We start from the raw sequence: 23,795 nt of genomic DNA on the forward strand, positions 1-23,795 counted from the left end.
GGCTCCGATCCCATATGTAAGAATGAAGGGTGAGATGGACTAAAAACATGGAATGTTATGGTGTGTACATAACTTCTTTTTAACTCCCCAAGTGATGTTGGCATCCTACAGAAAGGCCTCACTGAGACCAATGACTGGTGTCAGACCCATGGCCTTAAGCTCAATGCCAAAAAACGTGTCATCATCCCCATTTGGAAAAACCCAGTTCCCATGAATTACAACATCGGTGGTAGTCCACTGAACACAGAAGGCATTATAAGAGATCTGGGAACACAGGTCGACAGCAACCTCTCTTTTGACCATCACATTGCCACTGTGGTCAGAAAGTCCTTCTCTGTGGGACACCTCATTACTAAGGTTTTTGCATTCAGGAAGAAAGAGGTCATTGTCTCCCTCTGCTCTTCCCTCATTAAGCCAGTCATCGAGTACAATGCCCCATTTGGCATGTACCTCACTAGACAACCTGCAGTAACCGGAGAGGCTGCAAAAGTACCTCACAAAGAGGATCCTAGGCCTTAAACACTTGTCCTATATGGACAGACTCAAAGAAACTCCAACTGTTCTCTCTCTCATATTGCCTGTTTAGAGGCAATCTCTGCTTGATTTACAAAGCCATGTCTGACCCAGCTCTGTTAGAAATGCTACATCTAAAGAAATCCCAATCCTGCTGCACCGCACGCTCCAGAGACCTCATCCTCATTATCACAATCAACAGAACAAACTGGAGGGACAGGTTCATAACCCAGAGACTGCCCATGCTATGGAATAGACTTCCCATACTTGTCAAACAGAGCACCTCACTGACCCTCTTCAAGAAAAATCTTGATGAGTGTAAGGAAATTGAAAATTCACCCTGGGGATCACTCCAGTGGCTCTACTCAACAGAAGCACTGGGAACTAAGGTCGGGTGGCACAATGCCAAGGTAATCCTATGGGCTAGGCTTGTAAAGGATACAGGACCATTAGCCTAGTACACACCTATGAACAGGTCAAGGAAATCCCAGACAAGTTATCGGTATATTATTCTTCAAATCAAAAATGACCATAAAAATAACTTACTAATTTGGGCTGCACAGTGATGCAGCAGTTAGCAGTGGTGTTTTGTTGCTGTCTGTCTAGGGGTTTTCATTGGGTGTTCTGGTTTTCTCCCACTTCTCAATGACATGCCATCAGTGACTTTTGATGGTCATCCAGATTGCCTTTTGATATATGTGTGTGTGTGTGTGTGTGTGTGTGTGTGTGTGTGTGTGTGTGTGTGTGTGTGTGTGTGTGTGTGTGCGCGCGTGCATGTATGTGTCTTGTGATGAACTGGAATTCCATTTACAACTACTTTCTCTTGCTTACACCCTTTCTGTACCAGAGTAGGTTCCAGTTCTCCCATAACCTTGAGTATGATAAAGTGGATATCAGAAAGACAATGAATGAATGAATGAACTTACCGTATACCTACATGATAATGAATGTGTGTAAGAAACTGAATCACAACAGAATGGCTATCCTTTACACAGTACTTTAGTACTTTTGCAGGGATGCTCCCCCCATGCTAATATTTGGAGAAATTTGTTCATGTCCTTCCAGTAGATGTGTGGTATCTGATTGAAGTATAAAAGTAGCCACACTACATAAAGTTATAATAACATTTTTGATTGTCTGGTTTGCCTACTGTATTAACTGCTTTACAGTACAGTACTTCCTGTATTAACTCCTGTACAGTACAGTACTTCCTGTTGTGGTTGTAATATATAACAGTCAATGTGGTAGTATACCTGTGGTGTCTTTTAATGTGTTTTAGATATGTCTTAGAAGTGTAGAACATGTATGTCCGTCATTGAAACTTTATGTTGAATTATAGTGTAGTCACTACTTGGTAATAGTGTAGTGATGTCATGGAATTAGGCATCTGTAATTCTGCGAAAGCTCTTAAGTTAGAGAAGTAAATGCTGTATTTCTTTTTTTTTTTTTTTGTAGAAAATTTATGTAAACTTAAAAAAAAAATAAACAGAGCATTCTGCTAATAGCAACCACAATTTGTGCACTGTTTTGGCCATTTTTTCATGTAACTGTCATAATGAAAAACCTTACCACAAATAAAAAGAGCTAAGTAAAATTTGCTGTGCATGCATTTTGTATATATTTAGGGTTAAAAAATACAAATAAAAGCAGAAAGGGCATATCCGTCAGGTTCAGATTAAATACTTTAATGTGTTGTAGTTATTGTTTTGATCTGTGAATTAATAGTTACATTTTTTATGCATTTACTTTTGAATATCCACTTCCGACTTTAACAAAGCTGGTTTGCAAGCAGTTTGGATTGCAGGATTCAGCTTGCATGCTTTGCGCCTTCATGCTTTCTGTATTCCTAATTATGACACTCTCCGTCTCCCGTTGTGGACTTGCATTTTTGATGTTGTACTTACCTATATTGTCGAGATGTGGTGCTGTTCTTCTGGTCGGGTGTGTGTCTGATGTCAGCGGTTGTGGTTGTGATGTCCGTGGTGTCCTGATGTTTTTGTTGTGCTTACCTTTGAACTTGAAGCAGGGCCTTCAGTACGAGTCAGCTCATTGGTTGCAGAGGCGGAAGTGGAGTTTGCCAGCGTGAAATTCAAATGTTAGGTCAGAGGAATCCAGAATGGAGGTGTGATGAAGTATGGACGGTTTTTGAAGCTGTGCTGGGGATGGAGTGACAGGTGAATTGAGGAGGACAAGATCGTGATGTGGTTGTGGCCGTTGGGGCCTGTGTTTGGCTGCAGAGGTACATCTGAGGATCGGTATGGAGTGCTGGTTTCTGGTGTGGAGATTGTGTCTCCTTGGTTGGCAGGAGAAATGTTTCTGTTGAATGGATGGTGGAGATGCAGCAGCTGATGTTTCTGTGCCTGCGGTTGGACTGGGACAGAAATGTGGTTGGTGCTGGAGTTTGTTTGCTGCGGTTGAGGCTTTTGGCACCTCGGTTGGCTCGTTCTGTTGTTTTTTATGTTACTTTTTATGGTTTTGTTTGTGTGTAGAGTTTCTTTATGTTAAATGTGTGGCTGTTGCTAATAAATGTTCAGCTGCGCACTTGTGGTACATGCGGTTGAATGACAATAAAGTTATTCTTGATTCTTGATTCATAGTAGAGGGACAATAATAGTAAAATTGTAACTAAATATTTTAAAATGGGTAGAGCATATGCAAAACCTGATGTCATTATGGCCAAGTTATATAGCTGCTTTACATCCCCATAAAGACAGAAATTATTATAAGCAGGAATAGGCTGTAGTTTTGGTTTTCAGAAATTAATAGTTTAAAAAGTATATCCATGCTCGTTGAAAATGGTACACACTACAGATGTAGTATGAATACCATTAGACATTATTTGTAGCATATGTAAAACATCAAAATTCACTGTAGTGAAAATGTGTGTGTGTGTGCGCGCGCGAGTGTGTGTGTCTGTCTGTCTCTCAATGACATTTTGTTTATCTAGAGTGAATTTCATTCCTGTTGTATCAGGTAAAGCTCTTTCATTAACATTAATGACTTCTTGCAGACTCAGTTCTTGATTATGTCTTTCAGCATGGCATTTGGGAGTCAGCTATTTTGTATAGTTACTTATTACCAAAGTTTCTAAGCTGTAATACTGACCTTATTATTATTATTTTAAGGAAAAAAGTTCTAGTAAAAGTGCAAAAATATATCACTGCCCCTTTCATCACTCATCTTTCAATATCCTTGTACACTATTACAGGATATCTGGTGTCACCTTATTCTTCATTTAGCAAAGTAAGACACTGATTAATTAGAATGGGTTGGTACTTGTTGCACTAGTGGAGCAATTGCTAAGCTCTGGCAGTCAATGAGGTTGCTTTTGATCCCTGTTTTTCATACACTTGCTGCTTCGAACATGGCCAGGACATTCAGAAGAAACTACATAAGCAGGTCAAGTCATATTCAAGGCCTAATGCTGCTGTTCTTCAGAGCTTGTTTCCAAAATAGTTTTGCTTCTCATTTGAAGTTGTATTTTGAGCCAGCATGTACATCTGTTTTTTAACCTCTTTCACAAAATAGACCAAAACAGCACAGAAAGTTGGTTGACTCCAAGAAGGTGAAGATTTGCTTGTTTGCCTCTTTTGTGGTGATGGTTGTGGTGGTTGTACTGTTAAGGAGGATTAGCTGTATAAAGTACATTTTTATATGATTTCTCTTGTACCATTTTTTTTTTCCTGGACGCAAGGAACAGTCATTAATATAAGTAGTTAAGAAGTTGCACACTTTGTGTCTGTCTGTCTCTCTCTCTCTCTCCTTGTTAGTGACAAGAGTTTCAAAAAGACTTTTCTACTAAGAGTACTGTAAAGATATTTGCTACAGTAGTAAACTTCAGTAAACTGGAAAAGTTGCTGTAGAAAATATTTTTCTGTTCAACAAGATGGTTAATCTTGAAGTGCATGGAATACAGTCAGGAGGTTCTTGTTTCTAAAATAAGAGTTCCATCCCAATAACTGTTTACTGCTCTTTCTGGGAGGAAGCTGATGGAGAAGGGTATGATGTTCATTGTGTTTCACTGTTGCAGTCATCACTGTAGGGTTCTTCCTGCTGGCAGGCAGCCCTCAGTCGGCCAGAATCCCAAAGTCTGGGTCCGGCGTCGGCTGTTCAGTCATGCTCCCTGACGTCAGCGCGCCAGGAGTACAAGGCTGCCAGCCGACGCCATGTTCTCCAGTCTTTCTTGCCGTGTGGTGGAAGCAGTTCGCAAGTGCCGGTCGGCTGACTCCTGATATTTTTTCATGCTTCATTCCGAAGACTTTCTTCTTCTTCTCAAAGCTAAAATTTCATATGCTAAAATATCAGCAATTTCTGCTGTCTGTTATGAAACAAAAGCTAGGTACCATTTCTGCATGTGCAGATAATAAGGAATTACACGATTTGATACATGCTACTGAGCAGGTGGGGAAGCACAGCTTACACTGTGGTTTTGATGCGTTGGAGGATTCATGCAGGGCAGCTGCCACTGGCACAGTCATTAGAAGACATGCTTGGTTAAAGGAACAAAACTTGCCTGATCAAGTGAAAGCAAAGTTACTGGATGCTCCTGTTCAGCATAATGTTTTGTTTGGCTCTAAGGCTGAAGAGGTGATAAAGAAAATGGAGGATAAGGCAAAATCCATGCAAACGGTTAAGGATTTCTTACAAGTTCAGCCCCCAAGATTTAGCAGAAATTGGCCAACTAAAAATTGGTCCTTTCCCAGCTCGGACAGGCCTCAGAGGGGTAGATATAGGCGCTCCAGAGGGAGGGCCCAAGCACAGACATCTTACAGACCTAGAAAATGGAGTGCTTCACCCCCCAGGGGTGGAGAGGACAGGCCTCAGTCTTACAGAAAACAGGCTCAATGACTCCCCCTGCATGGCTCCAGGAACCTCTCTCCTGGAAGCCCCTCTAGGAGGAAATGTCTCTCTTTTCCACCAAAATTGGACTTACATAACCCAAGACAAGTGGTTTCTGGATGTAGTTTCAAGAGGTTACAAATTCCACTTTCATACCTTGCCAAGACCAAACGGATGGCCAGACCTATCAAAACACCAATGGGCAGAGGCATTAAACCAGGTGGGATCCCTCATGGCTATGAGGGCCATAGAACTGGTTCCACAATCAGAGGTGGGGCAAGGCTTTTACTCAAGGCTCTTTCTAGTTCTCAGAAAACAAAATTCCTGGAGACCCATCCTGGATCTGTCAGTTTTAAATACTTTCCTGGAGATACCAAAGTTTAAGATGCTTACTCTGCAGCAGCTCCTGCCAATGTTGAGCAAAAATGCATGGATGGTGACATTGGATTTAAAGGAGGCTTACCTACACATCCCTATCAGATAGGAGTGCAGAAAATATCTCAGGTTCAAGGCCGGCTCGAAACATTACCAATTCTCTGTGCTGCCCTTTGGCTTGTCTACTGCGCCCAGGGTCTTCACCAAGTGCCTGGCACCAGTAGTAGCTTACTGCAGACTCAAGGGAATTCAAATTTACCCTTATCTGGACGACTGCCTTATTCAAGCAGACAGCAAGGATGTCCTACTCCAGCACCTGGAATTTGTTCAAAATCTACTCAAGTACCTGGGATTCACTGTGAACATAAAAAAGTCAAATTTGACACCCACACAATAAATAACTTTTCTGGGTGCTCTTCTAAACACAACAACCCAGATGGCATTCCTGACATCCGAAAAACAACTTCAGCTGGCTTCAATTTTCAAAACCCTGGCGTTAATGTCTCCGCTAACTGCAAGGAAATTCCTGCAGGCTTTGGGTTACATGGCCTCCTGCATCCTTCTCATACCATATGCAAGACTGCATATGAGAAAAATACAATGGTACCTAAAAAATGTATGGTCCCAGCATTGCCACCGTCTAGACACACAGATTGCTGTCTTGCCTTGCCTACAAAAGGAATTCCATTGGTGGGCCATGGCATGTCTTCAAAACAAAGGGAAAGCCTTCAGTCTGCCTCCAGCCAACCAAGTGTTAACCACGGATGCCTCGGATTATGCATGGGGAGCCCACTTGCAGGGGAAAGGCCTGCAAGGTTTTTGGACAGAGGATCAGAAGCACCTACATATCAATTTAAAAGAGATGTTAGCTGTACAGAATGCACTCTTGGCTTTCAGGGATCTTCTACAGCCAGGACAGCTACTGATATGGACAGACAACACCACAGTTATGTGGTACATAAACAAGCAAGGGGGTTCACACTCCTACCCCCTTTGCAGACTAGCCATGACTCTATGGAACACAGCTCTAGCTTGCAAAGTGGATCTACAAGCTCAGTTCCTGCCAGGGAAACAAAATATTCTGGCAGACAGCCTGAGCAGGAACCTGTCAGACCCACACGAGTGGATGCTAGACACCCAAATATTCAAGATGATTACAGAAGCCTGGGGCTGCCCGGACATAGATCTATTTGCATCCCCCCTCAACTACCAGTACAGATTTTTTGCACAAGGACATATCACAAACTAGCATGGAAAGTAGATGCTCTCTCATTCAGTTGGAGGAACCTCTTGGGGTATGCCTTTCCTCCTCTACCTCTTCTTCCACGGGTGTTATTAAAGATAAAGCAGGACAAACCCAAGATGATTTTACTGGCCCCAAATTGGCCTCGTCAATTTTGGTACTCAACACTGATGAATCTATCCCAGGAGCCTCCTTGGATTCTACCTCAGATTCCAAATCTTTTGTCCCAACAACAGGGCCAGGTTCTGCACTCTCATATCAAAACTCTCAGCCTGGCAGCCTGACGTATTCAGGGTCTATGATTAATCCTACCCTTCCCAAACAGGTCATGGATGTCATCTTAGAAGCCAGACGGCCTAGCACTAGAAAATCTTATGAAGGTAAATGGAAGAGATTTTGCACCTGGATGCATGCTCAGAATTTGGATCCTCTCATTCCTAATATCCCATTGATTTTACATTATCTGACAGACATGTTACATAAGGGTTTATCCTTCTCCTCCATAAAAATACATGCCTCAGCTATCTCTGCACATTACAGTACAGATCCTCCAATCTTTTCGCATCCACTTCTGAAACAATATCTCAGAGGAGCAAAGAATTTAAGGCCCCCTAGGACACCACCCATACCTACCTGGGACCTCAACTATGTTCTGGAAAAACTTACTCTGCCTCCTTTTGAGCCTGCTGCCACATCTGATATTAAGTATTTATCATGGAAGACAGCTATCCTACTGGCTTTGACTTCAGCCAGGAGAGTCTCGGAGTTACAAGCACTCATGGCTGTGGAACCTTATATTATTTTTCATCAAGACAGGGTCTCCTAAAGGACTAATCCTACTTTCATGCCTAAAGTGGTTTCTAAAGTGGCTTTAAACCAAACTATTCACCTGCCAACTTTTTTCACTAATCCACAAAATAAGGGGGAAAGGATCTTGCATTCCTTGGATGTGCACAGGCAGCTTTGTTTTTACCTGGACAGAACCAAGGATATCAGGAAAACAGAGCAATTGTTTGTTTCTTATGCAGCAAATTCCCAAGGCAAAGCTATTTCAAAACAGACCATTTCTAAATGGATTGCTCATGGAATCAGATTTTGTTACTCTCATCATGGAAAGCAAATCCCAGTAAAAATTAGGACTCACTCTACCAGAGCTGCTGCTACTTCAGCTGCCTTTCCCAGGGAAGTACCTACCAAAGATATTTTGGAAGCTGCAACTTGGAGTTCAGTGCATACTTTCTGTAAGCACTATAATCTCCATCTTTATTCTAAGTCTAGGGCAGGCTTTGCTTCTGCAGTCTTGCAGGGCCTTCTAGCCGCCCCTTCTACTCTATAACCACCACCCTTTATCTCAGCTTTGGGATTCAACCCTACAGTGATGACTGCAACAGTGAAACACGATGAACATAGTACAGTTGTGTACACTTAGCATAAATGTAGACGTTTGAGTGTCTTCACTGTTGCAGTCTGGGTTACCCACCCTCCTTTCCCCTCTTATACTTTTATTAGTGTGGTTTTCTACTTCACCCTTCTTCTGAGGTGTATTTGCTACAGGGTATGGGGTTTGTTGTATGTTACATTTTTGTTTTACTATTAGCCTTCACTTTTGGGCACCTGACATCTGGGGCAAGAAAAACTGGAGAACATGGTGTCGGCTGGCAGCCTTGTACTCCTGGCGCGCTGACATCTAGGAGCATGACTGAACAGCCGACACTGGACCCAGACTTTGGGATTCTGGCCGACCGAGGGCTGCCTGTCGGTAGGAAGAACCCTACAGTGATGACTGCAACAGTGAAGACACTCGAACATCTACATTTATGGTAAGTGTACACAACTGTACTTTTTGTGTAATGTCCCTGAACAGAAATTGTGATGAAAAGGTGTGACCTTGCAGTAATATTATGCATTTAGGGAAAGTAAGACATAGACAGTCATTCTGTAGTAACAGTACACAATACTCTGCCAATAATGAAGACAGTTGTTCATTTTCAGGGTAGACTGTCCAGCCGGTCTTCTGCTGACTATTTTTGTTCCTCTGAAATACCAGTGAACTAAGTTTTTAACTGCACTTAATCCTGCTTTGTGTCTTGGGAACAAGGCAGAGTAGATTAAAGCCATGAGATGTCTACCTTTCACCGTCTCTGTCCAGGAATTACAGAATAAATTACCTGGAGTGGTAAGTCACAGCATTAAACTAGTCAGGAGTAAAACAGTGAGGTTGCAGGGGAACAATCTAAAGATTACTCTTGGAAGTGGTGCTTAAGAGAGACCCTAGACATATCCCCCCAAAAATGATATGATAGTCATTATGAAAAAAAAATATGGCAACAAGGTTAGTTTTCTTTTCTCACTATTTTTTTCTTTCTTTCTTATATTCATGTGTGATAGTCACCACTGCCTCAGAACAGCCTGGTCCCAGCTTGGAAGAAAGCAGTCTCTCTGCTGCTGTAAGCATCAACAGTGGCCCTAGCCCATTAGAAACACATGCTGATGAAAAAATGCAACAGCAAAATTCTTCAGACCAGCAAGCTGCAGAACGTAGGGACAGCTCAAGCAATGCAAATAATGGACCCAGTCAGCCTTTGGTACCTCCTGGACGGACCAGTCAGAGTGAGCATCCTAGAAGCTCTGCCTTTCCAGAAACAGATGACAGTGATGATGATCCAATCTTAATACCCACGTCACGGTTACGTTCTGGACAGGGCCACAGGTTAGTCATTTAATTTGTTTCTGGACAGAGTAGTTAATGAAGGGTAGTCATGACTTGAGAAACTCTACTTTGTCTTGTAAGTTGCCTTTTAATATTTTTTTTTTGCCCATCTAATATTTTGGTGGCAGAACTACAGGTTCTTTCAGTATTCAGTTTCAGTCTACCACTTAGTCATTTGTAGATGCTTTTCCTGGTCTTTGTTAGAAGAATAAAATTAATTTATCTCTATTAATTGTGTTGATACATTTTTAAGATAAGAAGTTGATAGTTTTCTCTTGCAAAATGAGTAGCTTAATATCTTGAGCACTGAATACTGTTGTATGATTATTCTGATCATTTTAAGAAGTACAGTAGTAGAATGCAAGATGTTTTACGGGGCTCTGTAGTTCCCAGTATCGTGTCTGTACCCTTTGGCACTTTCATTCCGTAATACTGCTGTTTAAAATACTGCACTTTGGTGAAAAACAAGTGCACAAACTGATTGAAATACTTGAAGTTGTTATAAGTATGTACTTTCTTGATTCATTCTGTAGGAACTTTCATTGAATAATCACTACTACAAGTAGACAGAGAAACAAAGCATATTTTGGTAATTGGTTCGTGTGTGTAAAACCCAGAATTATTTGCACTGATGTCTTATTTCTTTTAAGATGTCTCATGTTTAAGTAGCTGAGAACAGCCTAGCTGATCTCCCTGCCATAGAATCAGTCTGATGATGAATTAGAACATCATCTGAAATGGGACTAGTAATAAAAATAAAGTCACACTAAACTATAACTTTGAAGATTTTTATGTAGGCATTGGCAGAATACTTTCTTATAATAACTAATATATGTTATGGTAGTTACTGTAAACGTTAGGAAGTCAGGGGTAAGGGCTGCACCCACCACTACCACTGATTAGTATGTGAGGTGAGTGACTCCTCCAGGTGCATCTGCAGTTACCTCCTAATGCTCCTCTAGGAGTCAAATATTACTTGTGAATACTTGCATTAATAATTCCAAAACCATGCTACATACAAGGTTTCATAATATTTTATCTTGAAGCATACATAATGACAAACACAAGTGTATTGCTATTTGACCTCTGTCAATGAGTATTTGTTAGAATTGTAAGGTGATAACTGAATTTCTAAAGGCTCAGGCCACACCCACTAGGAGTTAAAGGTACACACTCAAAACAGTTGTCCTGGAGTAAATGAGTGTACAACAAATGTGGATTTTTACCTTGGCCTTTGTCTAACAATGGCCATGCTTTACTGTTATAGAACAAAGCTATGAACCACTGGCTTTCCAGGATTATGTAAAGCTGTTTTTCAGCACACGGTCTTCCTATGTAGTCTTACCAGCAGTAACTAAAACTTGCTAAGACTGTTTTGTGTTCATATGCAGATACTCTTTTGATAACACAGTACAACCAGACAGATATGTCTGGTACACCAGAAATGTCAGTTAATAAACATTGCTCAAACAAGTCACAAATTGTGGTAAATGTAGCAAAGTTGTCACTCACCAAAAGGCGGATTCCAGCAGTTAAGAATCTAGCAACAAACTTTTGAAACTGACTAATTATATTCTTTACTGGAAATAAAGAGAATGTGGCTGTACAGTTGAAAAATAAATACACATGCAGCTATGCTGTTGCAAAAAGAGGAGAAAATAAGGGAATTAAAAAGTTAGATGACATTTAGAAAAACAATGTTTTATAGTTGTCTGGGCTTACTCTCACTGTTGGCTAAAAATGTAAATGTACTATAATCCATCTTCCATTAGCATTTTATAATAATTTGTCAGGTGCTAAAAATGAAAAGTCACAGGCAAAATTTATATACATGAGCCGATACTTCTGGTCAGTGGGCTTTTTTTTTTAGTTCATACAGTCCACATTAAGCTACAGAAAGCAAGCAATTAATTTCGCCAACTACTTAAATAGCTGAACTGAACTAAACTCTGTTAGGTTAGGGGGTCCTCTGAAACATGTCCAGAGGTATGTCTTAGGGAAAAAAAAGTTTTGTTTCAGTTATACTGTCAGCACTGTCTCTTATGTCAGTCTCCCCTCTGCATTCTGCAAAGCATTTTAGATTTTACCATTTTTTCCTTTGAATTTACATGTTTAAATATAAGCATCTTATTTGCAAAGTCACTCAACTCTGTAGGAATTTTTTGACCATTTATGACAACACAGCTCTTGACAGGAAATGTTATGCTTTGGGCAAAGAACAAAGCTGTGTCACGTGTATCTTTCTTTGAAATCATTTTCCGATACATTTTACATAAAAATAAGCATTTGATTCTTATATAACTTTACACATTTTTAATGCTTTTTTGCACGTTTTAATGGAAGCATCATTTACAGCTTTTAAGCAGCTTTTTCATTTTATAGCATTTTTTTTGTAGTGCAACAGTGCTGTGCTTGGCAAATATATTTTTTAACAAGAACCATTTTTATTAAATTATCACTAATGACACAGGCAATCAATTATTTATATAAATGAAAACAAATCATATTGACACAGTTCCAACTGTAAGTATTTTACATCACACACAGTATTAACACAATTTTACATTATACATCACAATCTACCAGTCATTGTCAGTCAGACATTACATAGCATTACATATATTTTTTAACAAGAACCATTTTTATTAAATTATCACTAATGACACAGGCGATCATACATTTATATAAATGAAAACAAATCATATTGACACAGTTCCAACTGTAAGTATTTTACATCACACACAGTATTAACACAATTTTACATTATACTTCACAATCTACCAGTCATTGTCAGTCAGACATTACATAGCTCATTCAAATCCTGCCTTCTTTTAAGTTTCATTCCTTCCCTGTATGTATTCTTCCCACAGTTCCCATTTTTTCAAATGTAATTTGTTCCTACCCTTTTCTAAAGATCCCAATTCCAGTTGTTTTGTCTCTGTTGGTTTATTCATTACTTCTAGCACAGTTGGTTTAGACTTTGATTTCCATTTTCTAGTAACTGCTTTTTTGGCAGCCACCGTAATTAGACTCAGCAAGGCCTTACTATGTCTAGGCAATTCTGATTCTCTATTGTAGCTCAGAAAAATCATTAACCTAGTTACACCAATTTGTTCACTCAGTATCGCTGACAGAGTAGTCTGCAGGAAATCTTTAAAGTCTATCAACTCATTACACTCCCAGAAAATATGTTTTCATTTGCTTTTTTCTTCCTCATCACACCTCCAACATTTGCTTTTTACCTGAGGAAAATTCTCTGGAGTCTAGTTGGGGTATAAAATCTGCCAGTGCTGTTTTTTTTTTGTAGGACCCCATTATTTCATTCTCTGTGCCTGTACTCTGATATGAATCCTTGCTAGTGAAGGGAATCTGTAACCTGCAGTCCAAATACATTATTGCTATCCTTCCATTCTATTACCTTTCCCTGTCTAATTATTTGCTCCCAATACCTTTGTTCCTCTGCCAGTTTTCTTGAATAAATTCCAGACTCTTGCCTGTTGTCTATATCCCTAGTTGCAATCATCCCTATTGTCAGAATCTCCTTTCTCCATTCCCGTGCTGGAGTAGGGCTTAGAATACTTTCTGCTACTTTATGAATACAATATTCTGTACGATTGTTATTGCACTTAAAAGTCTGCATCCAAAATCCCAGTTTGTCCTTGTTTCTTGAGCCTCCCCCCGTTTCATCATCATCCCTTTCCACTTTGAATTATAGGTTTCTGTTTGTGTTATGTATAGGAGCCTTAACTGTATAGCTGTGAAATACCCCTTCAAATCAGGCAATCCCAATCCTCTTTGTTCTGTGGGAAGAATCAGCTTGTCCCACTTGACTTTTGCTATCTCCTCCTCCAGATAAAATCCTTCAGCTCTTTATTAATTGCTGTCCAAAACTTCTCCTTTGGTTGATAAAAATATGCCTGATCTTTGTATAACACTAAAAGGGCTAAAAACGTTTTAACTGTTTGTATCTTACTATCTATATCCATATAACAGAGCTTCAAATTTTTCAGTTTTTGCATTATCTTTTGTTAAGTCTCTTCCCACATATCCTTAGCTCCCACATCAGAATCATTTTTAATCCATACTCCTAAATACTTCCTTTTATCATGTCCCCATTAATATGAGTATTGCTGACCCAATTCTTGTATTGGGCATTCATTTACCACTATTGCCTTTGTTTTAACTTCATTAATTTTGCATCCCCAAAAGATTTGAAACTGTCTCAAAATACTTCACAACACTGTAATATCCTTTTCTGGTTTTATCAGGTGTAAAATAATATTTGCAAATAGAGCCGGTACCTGATGTTATCCATTTCATTATTCATCAAACCTGGATCTTGAATCCGATCCAACACTTTACAGAGTAGATTCAAGGCTCAAGCACCTCCCATCTCTCATAATCCCTTTGTACCTTCAAATCCCCAGATTTCGTTTGGCACGTTTTGCTCTAGACATGATTCCTGGCTCGTCTACGGCCCATTCGGGCTCTGGGAGATCCCCAGCTCCAAAACTAGCTACTCCTCTTCTGATTCCTGTGGTTTCAGAATCCCAGGTCCCAGGTTTCCCTAGAGAGGCGTTGATGGATCTGGGAATGTCTGTTTTCCTGTTTTTTTCCAGGGTCCCTGACTAGCTCTGTCCCTGTAGCTTCGGACCAGAGCAGGTCTTGACTCCGAGAGGTTGGCGCCGGGTCCTTAGGGAGGGGTTCTGGTCCAGGTTTTTTGGATCGTCTCCTTCCTTTGGGGGCATCGGCCTTCGACAGCTTGAAGCTGGTACTGTCTGAGGGACCTAGTCACTGGGCGGGTTCCGCTCCACCTTCCCTTGCAGTTTTGGCTGTGGGGGATGGGGTTTCCTCGAGTCCTTCAGCCTTTTGGGTGGTAGAGCAGACATTTTCCAAGTCTGGAGTAGCATCTTCCCCCCTTCCGGGAAAGTCCCAGCCTGTTACTGTCACTGAGCCCATCATCCTGTCCAGGGTCAGACCTCCTGAGGTAGCCTTCAGGCATCAAGAACCCCAGGGATTTCCATCTCTTCTGAGTCTGCTCCTGAACCCCTTACAGAAGAACCACCTCAGAAGAGACCGTGTAAGAGGAGGCACTTGGACTTCCCCATGGAGGACACAGATTTTGATGAAGGGGACGATCCCCCAGATCTCCACCAGATAACTTCTCCTTTGGAGACATTCTAGAGCTGTTGAAGCAAAAAGGCGGTTGGTCTCCCCAGTCTCTGTCTTCAGAGGAATCTGTGTTTCTGAAGGCTTTTGGGATGGGCCTATCTACTTCCTTGCCCCCCCCCCCCCCACCAACAGACAAGCTTATTCATCTTATCGCACGCAGGGCATGGAAGGAGCATATAAATTTATGAGGCCCCATCCGCAGACTGAGTGCACTGGAGCAAAGGGGTGCCAGTCTATGCTGTTGTGATGGCTGCAGCCACAAAAAAGGAGTTGGCAGAACAGAGCTCCAGTGTCCATCCTCTGAACTGTGAATCTCGGGCGATTGACAGACATGGGAAGTGCGTTTATGCTTCAGCCACCTTTGGCCTGAGAGTCCTCAACTATTTGGCACATTTTACCCACCTGCAGTGAGATATGGTCTCCGAGCTTACCAAGTCTCTTTCAGAGTTGATGCTGGCGGAGAACCTCAAGAAGGTATCTCCCAAGCTCACCACTCTTTCTTCTATTACCAATTCCTCAATGAGGCTGATCTTCAATGCAGTGGAAGGTGCCTCTCGAGTGGCTGGTGCAGGCATTGCGATCAGGCATCATGCCTGGATGCAGTTGCATGGGTTTGTGGAACCCTTCAAGGCATCCTTTATTAATGCCTCATTCAATGGTTCTGTCAAAGAAACCTTATCTCGCACTGAGCTGGGGGGCAAGTCTCTGTAGGCAGTCAGGATCACATTTTCTACTCCCCAAAGGTCCTTTTCCAAAAACCAATGGGGAATAAAAAGCTGTAGTTCCATAAGTCACAGAGTTCCTTCCAAGATGTTCCAGAGGATTCCTCTTCCAGGGGCAGGAGAAGGGAATTCAATGGTAGACGCCACCCTAGGGGTAGAGGGGGTCCGGAAAATTATGGCTCCAGGGAACCTTTCACTGAGAAGCCTTTTCAGTGCTCCTGAGGCATTGCCCAACTGTCCTGTCCTGCCCTAGAGGCAGTTGGGGGTTGATTTTCATTGCACCCAAGTGCCTGGGCATCTATATTAAACAGTCAGTGAGTGCTCAAGATTATATCCAGGGGTTATTACATTCCCTTTTCCCAACCTCCTCCAATTTCCAAGAAGGTTCTCCCCAACGTGCCACACATTGAGAAAACTGACCCAAAGAGAAATGTTGGCACTTCTAGAAAAAAGAGCCATCCAGGAGGTCCCAGCTGGTCAAAGAGGATCTGGAACTTATTCTCCCTTCATTTTGGTGCCAAAAAAGACCAGAGACCTACGTCTGATTCTGGACCTCACCAACTGAACTTATCTGTCAAGAAGTGGAAGTTCCGGATGGTCACTGTTCAGTCCATCCTACCACTGTTGCAGAAGGATGAATGGATTTGCTCTGTACACCTCCAGGATGCCTACTATCATATCAAGATTGACAAGCAGTCCAGGAGGCAAGTGTCCTTCCGCATCGGAGCCAATCATTTTCAGTTCAGAGCTCTACCGATTGGTCTCACGGCAGCCCTCAGGATGTTTACCAAATGCTTAGCAATCATAGCAGCTCACCTGAGGCTTCAGGGATTTTAAGTCTTTCTGTACCTGGACGATTGGCTCTTCACTGCTGCCACTAGTACGCAGTATCTTCTGCAAACCTTCAAAATGCAAGGGATTACCATCAACCTAATGAAGTTGAAGCTGTTGCCCGTGCAAAGGCTTAGAATTCTTTGAGGCTCATCTCAACACAGTCTCCAAGGTTGCAGCATTGCCTCCCCACAGGGTGTACTTGATCAGGCAACTTGTCAGGGCCATTTTGAAGGTTCTGTTGCCACTAGCACTCCTCAGTCTGAACACACTGGGGTCCATGTCGGTAGCTATTGTCCTCAATCCTCTAGCGAGATAACATATGCAGGTGCTCCAGTGGATGCTAGCGGTGCAGTGATCTGTTCTGTTTCACACACTGACCATGCCTATTCTGTTGACTCCCATTTGCAGGCGGCACCTGCAGTGGTGGCTTCAGTCAAAGGAGCTCCTTTGGGGCAGGCTGTTTTCTCTTCCTCCGCTCATGGCCACGGTGACTACGGACACTTCCCTTTTGGGGTGGGGGGCCATTTTCAGGGCATGTGGTCCCCCTCAGAGACCAAATTGCACATAAACATTCTAGAGGTGAGGGTAGTCCTCCTCTCATTGCAAGCTTTTCAGGATTGCCTTCTTCTGGGAACGGTGGTGATTCAGACAGACAGCATATCAGTAGTTTGGTATGTCAACAAACAAGGGGAAAGCGATCATACCCATTGTGTAGAAAGGCCATGAGAGTGTGTGAATGGCCAGTCTTTTCAAGCTGCTTTCTTCTTGCAACATACATACCCAGGGAATCCAACATTCTGGCAGAGAAGCTCAGCAGGTCTGTCTTGACCCTGCACGAGTGATCCCTCAATCTGTTAGTGACATCTCAGATTTTCTCCTGTTGGGGCCACCCTTGCTGCAGTCTTTTTACATCCCCAGTGAACAACAAATACAGCAGGTACTTTGCCCTGATTCCTGCAGAGGGACAGTCCCCGAGGGACGGTCTTGTACACGATTGGCCCTTGGGTCTCCTGTGCACATATCTTCCTCTTCCTCTGATCCCCAAAATACTTCAGAAAGCCTTCAGGCTGCAAAGTTCCATGATTCTCATTGCTCCTTTCTGGCCTCATCAGGTGTGGTTTCCCTTCCTCAGGTGTCATCTCAAGTATCCCCCCTGGATACTGGATCCCGTTCCGGATCTCATCTCTCACCCATCAGAACAACCGCCCAATCTTCAGTCACTTCACTTGACCATGTGGTTTCTCAACTTCCTGTCATAGTAAAGCAGTCCAGGCTTGCTTCTCCCATCAGAAGAATTATAGTGGCCTCGCAGAGGCCTTCTACTCAAAAGGTCTACTGTAGTAAATGGAAACATTTTTTCTTCTTGCAGTGGAACAGAATCTTGACCCTTCCTCAGCCTCCATACCAGATATCCTCCTTTTCTTATCATCCCTTTTTCAGGTGGAGGCCAGCTTCTCAACTATAAGGCTGCAGTTGGCAGCCATATCTAATTATCATGTCAGTACTGGGCCCACCTTTTCCTCTAGGTTATGTAAGGCCATCATGAAGAGCATATTTCTTCTCAGACCTCAAGGCAAAGATCCCGCTGCTCCTTGGGATTTGACATTGATGCTGCAATTGCTCATCCAAAGTCCCTTTGAGCCTGCTCATTCTTGTGATCTCAGATTTCTTTTGTGGAAGACTGCCTTTCTGGTAGCTGTTACTTCTGCCAAGAGGGTTTCTGAATTGCAGGCCGTATCTCCTAAACATCCCTGTATTGTTTTCCACAAGAACAGGGTGACTTTAGGCATAAAAGAGGGGTTACTTCATAAAGTAGCTACTGAAAGAAATCTCAACCAAGATATTCAGTTGCTTGTTTTCTTTCCTAATCACTCTAGTAAAGGCGAATATCTCCTCCATACCTTGGATGTACATCAGCAGCTAAAATTTTATTTACATAAGCCTAAATCCATCAGAAAATCTGGCCAGTTATTTATGGCTTTTTCATTGAATAGGCGTGTCCAAGCAGCATCCAAATTGACTATTGTTAAATGGATCTCTAGTTGTATTTCCGTGGTCTACTGTAATAGAAACATGAAGCTGTCTTGTCTACCTAAGGTGCATTCTCTTAGGTCAGAGGCTACTACTTCGGCCTTCGCTGCCAGGATGATTTTAGATTAGATTTGTGCTGTGGCCACTTGGTCCACTCCTCATACCTTTGTTGCTCATTATAAACTGGATATAGTCTCCAGAAGCAGAGCAGCCTTTGGTTCCACAGTGCTCAGGCACGTCCTTCCTTAGGGCTACCTGGGTTTTTTTGTAGCTGGGGACTCTGACACAGATATGATGAATAATTAAATGAATAACATCATGTCAGTAGTTATGAACTTGCCATTACTTGCTGTCTGTGTTATCCTATTTCATTATTCATCACTTCCCACCCCCCACCCCCTTCCATGATGTTCTTCGTTTTTCACTGTTGCAGTCATTACATTTGGGTAATCTGCTGGCAGGTTGCCCTCAGTCAGCCTGAATATCAAAGTCTTGGGTCCTGCGTTGGTTGCTGTCTCCTCTTCCATGATGTCAGGTCGTCAGGGGTATAAAACATGCAGCCGACACCATTTTCTTTAGTCTTTCTTGCCATGCGGTGCCCGAAGCAGAAGCAGTTCGCAAGTGCCGGTCAGCCGACTCCTGATATTTTCGCATTCGAGTTTCAGAACCGAAGTCTTCAATTAAAGCTAAGTACCCCGTTGGGGAAACCTTTTCTTGCTCCATACCGATGTCAGTAAAAGTTAATAATTGCATTACTTGTGGGAAGCAAATACCTCATAAGGATTTCCATTTGTACTGTATTCCTTGCTTAGGCCCAGATCATAACATGCCTTGCTGTCGGTTTTGTGCTAGATTTAACCAACGCACTAGTAAGCGTCGGTATATCTTTGCTTCAAAATATTTCGGAAACAGATTTAACTACCCTGAAATGTCGTCTAATAGCAATCCGACTACCAGAGTTCACAAAAAAACGCAAAAGAAAAGAATAGAGACAGACCGTCAAGGTTCAAAACCGACGACGAAGCTTCTCCTAAACCAGTTGCCAGGTCACTGGTACTCAGTGAGGCGCTTTCACAGCCCCTGATGCCCTCTACTTTAGAGTCGCAGGCCTCTACCAAGACCCATGTGGAGTCCGGCATGCCACCAGATTCTCAAAGTATTGTACCCACGGATGTCTCTCCCTCAGATGGGTCCGGAGCCACTGAGCAGGCACCAGCTTCTGAGGGTGTTTTCAGGCCTCAGCATTTCTAGATAAAACTGACGCCAGCTTCAAAAACAAAGACAAAAGCAACTTCCAAGGATAAAAAATATGACGCATGAGCCCCGTGCTCAGGCCTCTAGGTCCAAGAAACAGATGATCAAAATGGCTGAAGACTTAATTACCTTGATCAGGGGGTTCCCAACCCTCCCCCCCCACCCGATAAGAAGCCTAGGCAAGACACTGATTATGAATCTTCAGATCAGGTTTCTATTTCTTCTGATTCCTCTTCTGATCAGGAATTTTCTATTCCACCCTATGAGGATTCAGATGCAGAGGAATCCATCCCATCTGCATCTCCTCCTGAAGATTATTCTTTTGGAGAAACCTTGCATACTTTGAGGGAACATTTTCATTGGGAGAGTCAAGATTTCTCAGAATCAAAAAAGAGGCTTAGGGATTTCCTTCTTCTCCCTCAGTATAGGCCTTTGGCCATACCTCCTGTATTAGACATTCTTGATGATGTGTTTTTGGAATTAAGCATGGCTCCAGATGCCCTACCTCCGGCTCCTAGCAAGCCAGACAGATATTGCAGGGTTCCTGACTCCCACAAATTTTTATTCAAAAACCCTGCTGCTGACCCTGAAACTATTTCACAGGGTCCCAAACGTGTAAAGGCCTCAACAGCTAAGAATCCTACCCCCTCTGATAGAGATTCCAGGGCGCTGGATAGATGGGGAAAGAAAGTTTATACGTCTGCAACCTTGGCAATCAGGGCCTTAAACTGCCAGTTTCATATGCTAAAATATCAACAGCATGTTATGGGATTATTGAAACAGAAAATTATGTTGATTTCTGAATGTGCGGAAAATAAAGAATTACAGGAATTATTGCATGCAGCAGAACAGGTTGGAAAGCATACTTTGCAATGTGGTGTTGATTCCTTGGAGGCCTCCTGCAGGGCCGCAGTTACTGGATCTGTGATTAGAAGACATGCCTGGCTCAAGGAGCAAAATTTGCCTGATCATGTTAAAGCTAAATTGTTGGATGCACCTTTACAGCATGATACTCTGTTTGGTAATAGGGCAGAAGAGGTTTTAAAGAAAATGGAAGACAAAGCTAAGTCTATGCAAACTGTAAAATACTTCTTACATGTGCAGCCACCAAGATTCAGCAGACACTGCCCTACAAAAAATTGGTCCTTTCCTGTGTCCGACAGAGCCTCACGGGACAAATCCAGGCACTTAAAAGGTTCCAGATATCAATCACAGGGTTATTACAGGTCAAAGCAATGGGGTGCCTCTACCTCCAAATCTGGAGGGAAACAAAGCACAACCCTACAATAAACAGTCTCAATGACTTCCCTTTGCCATCACCAAGCATTTATCTTTTGGCAGCCCCCTTAGGGGGAAAACTAGCACTTCGTGCTCAAAATTGGCAGTTAATAACCCAGGACAAGTGGGTATTAAACGTAGTATCCCAGCGATACAGATTTCATGTCCATACCTTGCCAATTCCAAATGGTTGGCCAGATCTGCCACAAAATCAATGGGCAGAAGCACAGAAACAAGTTACGTCCCTCATATATATGGGGGCTATTCAGCCAGTACCAGAACTAGAAAAAGGACAAGGGTTTTACTCAAGACTGTTCTTGGTACCCAGAAAAGACAATGCCTGGCACCCAATACTGGATTTATCGATTTTGAACACATTCTTGGACATCCCAAAATTCTTTGCAACAGCTTCTGCCCATGCTGGGCAAGAATGCTTGGCTAGTGACTCTAGACTTAAAAGAGGCATACCTGCATATCCCAATAAGGGAATCGTACAGAAGATACCTCCGCTTCAAGGCTGCTTTTAGGCATTGCCAATTCTCTCCACTGCCCTTTGGCTTATCTACTGCACCCAGTGTCTTTACAAAGTGCCTGGCACCAGTAATTGCATTTTTCAGACAAAGAAGCATACAGATCTATCCATACTTGGACGACTGTCTCATTCAAGCAGAAAACAAAGACATTCTTCTTCAACATCTGGCGTTTGTAAAAAGGCTTCTAACATGCCTAGGGGGGTACACAATAAACGAAAAGAAATCACAACTGGTACCCTCTCAAAAGATTACATTCCTGGGTGCAAGCTTGAATACAACTGCCCAGATGGCTTACCTTATGAGAGACAAACAAAGGCAACTGACTATTTACTTTAAACAGATGGCAACAAAAACCCAGTTATCTGCAAGACAAATTCTGCAGGCTTTGGGGTTCATGGCATCCTGTATTCTACTAATTCCATATGCAAGACTGCATATGAGGAAACTACAGTGGTATCTAAAAAGTTTATGTAGTCAACATTGTCACAGTCTGGAAACAATGATTCCTCTCATTCCCTGCCTACAACAAGAGTTTCTTTGGTGGGCAGAGACATGTCACCAGAACATGGGACGGTCTTTCACTCCACCCCCTGCCAACCAAACCCTAACTACAGACGCATCAGACTGTGCTTGGGAGGCCCACCTGGCAGGGAGATGCATTCAGGGCATATGAAGCCCAAAACAAATGCATCTGCATATCAACCAGAAAGAGATGTTAGCTGTTCAGAATGCCGTGAAAGCCTTCAAGGACTTACTTCATCCAGGACAACTACTGATAAAGACGGACAACACCACGGTTATGTGGTACATAAACAAGCAGGGTGGTACACATTCCTACCCCCTTTGCAGACTAGCCATGGCATTGTGGGACACAGACTTGACTTACCAAATACATCTTCAAGCTCAATTCCTGCCAGGAAAACAAAATACTCTGGCAGACGACCTAAGCAGAAATCTTATGGACCCTCACGAGTGGAAACTGGATCCACAAGTCTTCAACATAACAGAGAAATGGGGGAGCCCGGACATATATCTATTTGCCTCCCCCCAGACTTCTCAACTGGACAAATTCTGCACAAGGACTTGTCACAGACAAGCATGGAAAGTGGATGCTCTATTCTTCAGTTGGAAAAACCTATCAGTCTTCGCCTTTCCTCCTCTGCCTCTTCTTCCCAAGGTCCTACTAAAGGTCAGACAGGAAAAACCAAAAATGATCCTAATTGCTCCAGACTGGCCTCGCCAGCACTGGTATTCAATTCTAAGGAATATGTCTCAACACTTTCCTTGGTGCTTGCCTCAAATACCTCATCTACTGTCTCAGCAGAACAATCAAATTCTGCACAATCAGCTCCAAACTCTGAACCTGGCAGCATGGCTGATCATGTAATTATTCAAACAACACCTCTCAGTAAATCTGTGATGGATGTCATTTTGGGAGCCAGAAGGCCTAGTACTAGAAAATCTTATGCTGATAAATGGAAGAGATTCTGTGCTTGGAACCAAGCACAAGGGACTGACACAGCAAAGCCAAATATTCCTCAGATGTTACAATACTTGACTGAGATACTTGACAAGGGCCTATCTTTTTCGTCAATAAAAATCCATGCCTCTGCCATCTCGGCTCATTACAACACAGAGCCTCCCATCTTTTCTCATCCTCTGCTAAAACAGTATCTTAGAGGGGCCAAAAATTTAAGGCCTCCCAGAAGATCACCAATTCCTGCATGGGACCTCAATTTTGTGTTGGAAAAGCTCACCCTGCCTCCATTTGAACCAGCAGCTACTGCAGGTATAAAGTTTTTATCCTGGAAAACAGCTTTCCTTCTGGCAATCACTTCAGCAAGAAGGGTTTCAGAACTACAGGCCCTCATGGCTATGGAGCCTTTTATTATATTTTACACAGACAGGGTGTCCCTCAGGACCAATCCTTCCTTTATGCGTAAGGTGGTATCCAGTGTAGCTCTTAACCAAACTATTCACCTGCCAACTTTTTACCCAAATCCACAAAACAAGGGGGAGTGGATTCTGCATTCCTTGGACGTGCACAGACAACTAAGATTCTACTTAAACAGGACCAAATCTGTAAGACAATCTGAGCAGCTACTGGTGGCATTTGCTGCAGGATCAGAGGGAAAGGCTATTTCAAAGCAGACTATTTCTAAGTGGATAAGTCACTGTATTCGTTTCTGCTATTTGCATCATGGTAAACCGGTGCCCAAGGGAATCAGGTCACATTCCACCAGGGCTGCATCTACCTCAGCAGCTTTTCTCAGAGGGGTGCCAACCAAAGA

General features: G+C 42.6%; 1 protein-coding gene across 3 annotated transcripts in view; it reads left to right on the forward strand.

Annotated features, from left to right (window-relative positions):
• DCAF6 (DDB1 and CUL4 associated factor 6) overlaps positions 1–23,795 on the forward strand; it is a 2,031,218-nt gene that overhangs the window by 1,526,770 nt on the left and 480,653 nt on the right. For all 3 annotated transcript variants that reach the window (XM_044072358.1, XM_044072359.1, XM_044072360.1), the window contains one exon: positions 9,359–9,680. In XM_044072358.1, the coding sequence (XP_043928293.1) occupies positions 9,359–9,680 (322 nt within the window). The remainder of the gene's footprint in view (positions 1–9,358; positions 9,681–23,795) is intronic.

Source organism: Protopterus annectens, chromosome 5.part0 (genome assembly GCF_019279795.1).
Source record: "Protopterus annectens isolate FY-2018-M chromosome 5.part0, PAN1.0, whole genome shotgun sequence".
NCBI classification, from domain to species: Eukaryota; Metazoa; Chordata; order Ceratodontiformes; family Protopteridae; genus Protopterus; species Protopterus annectens.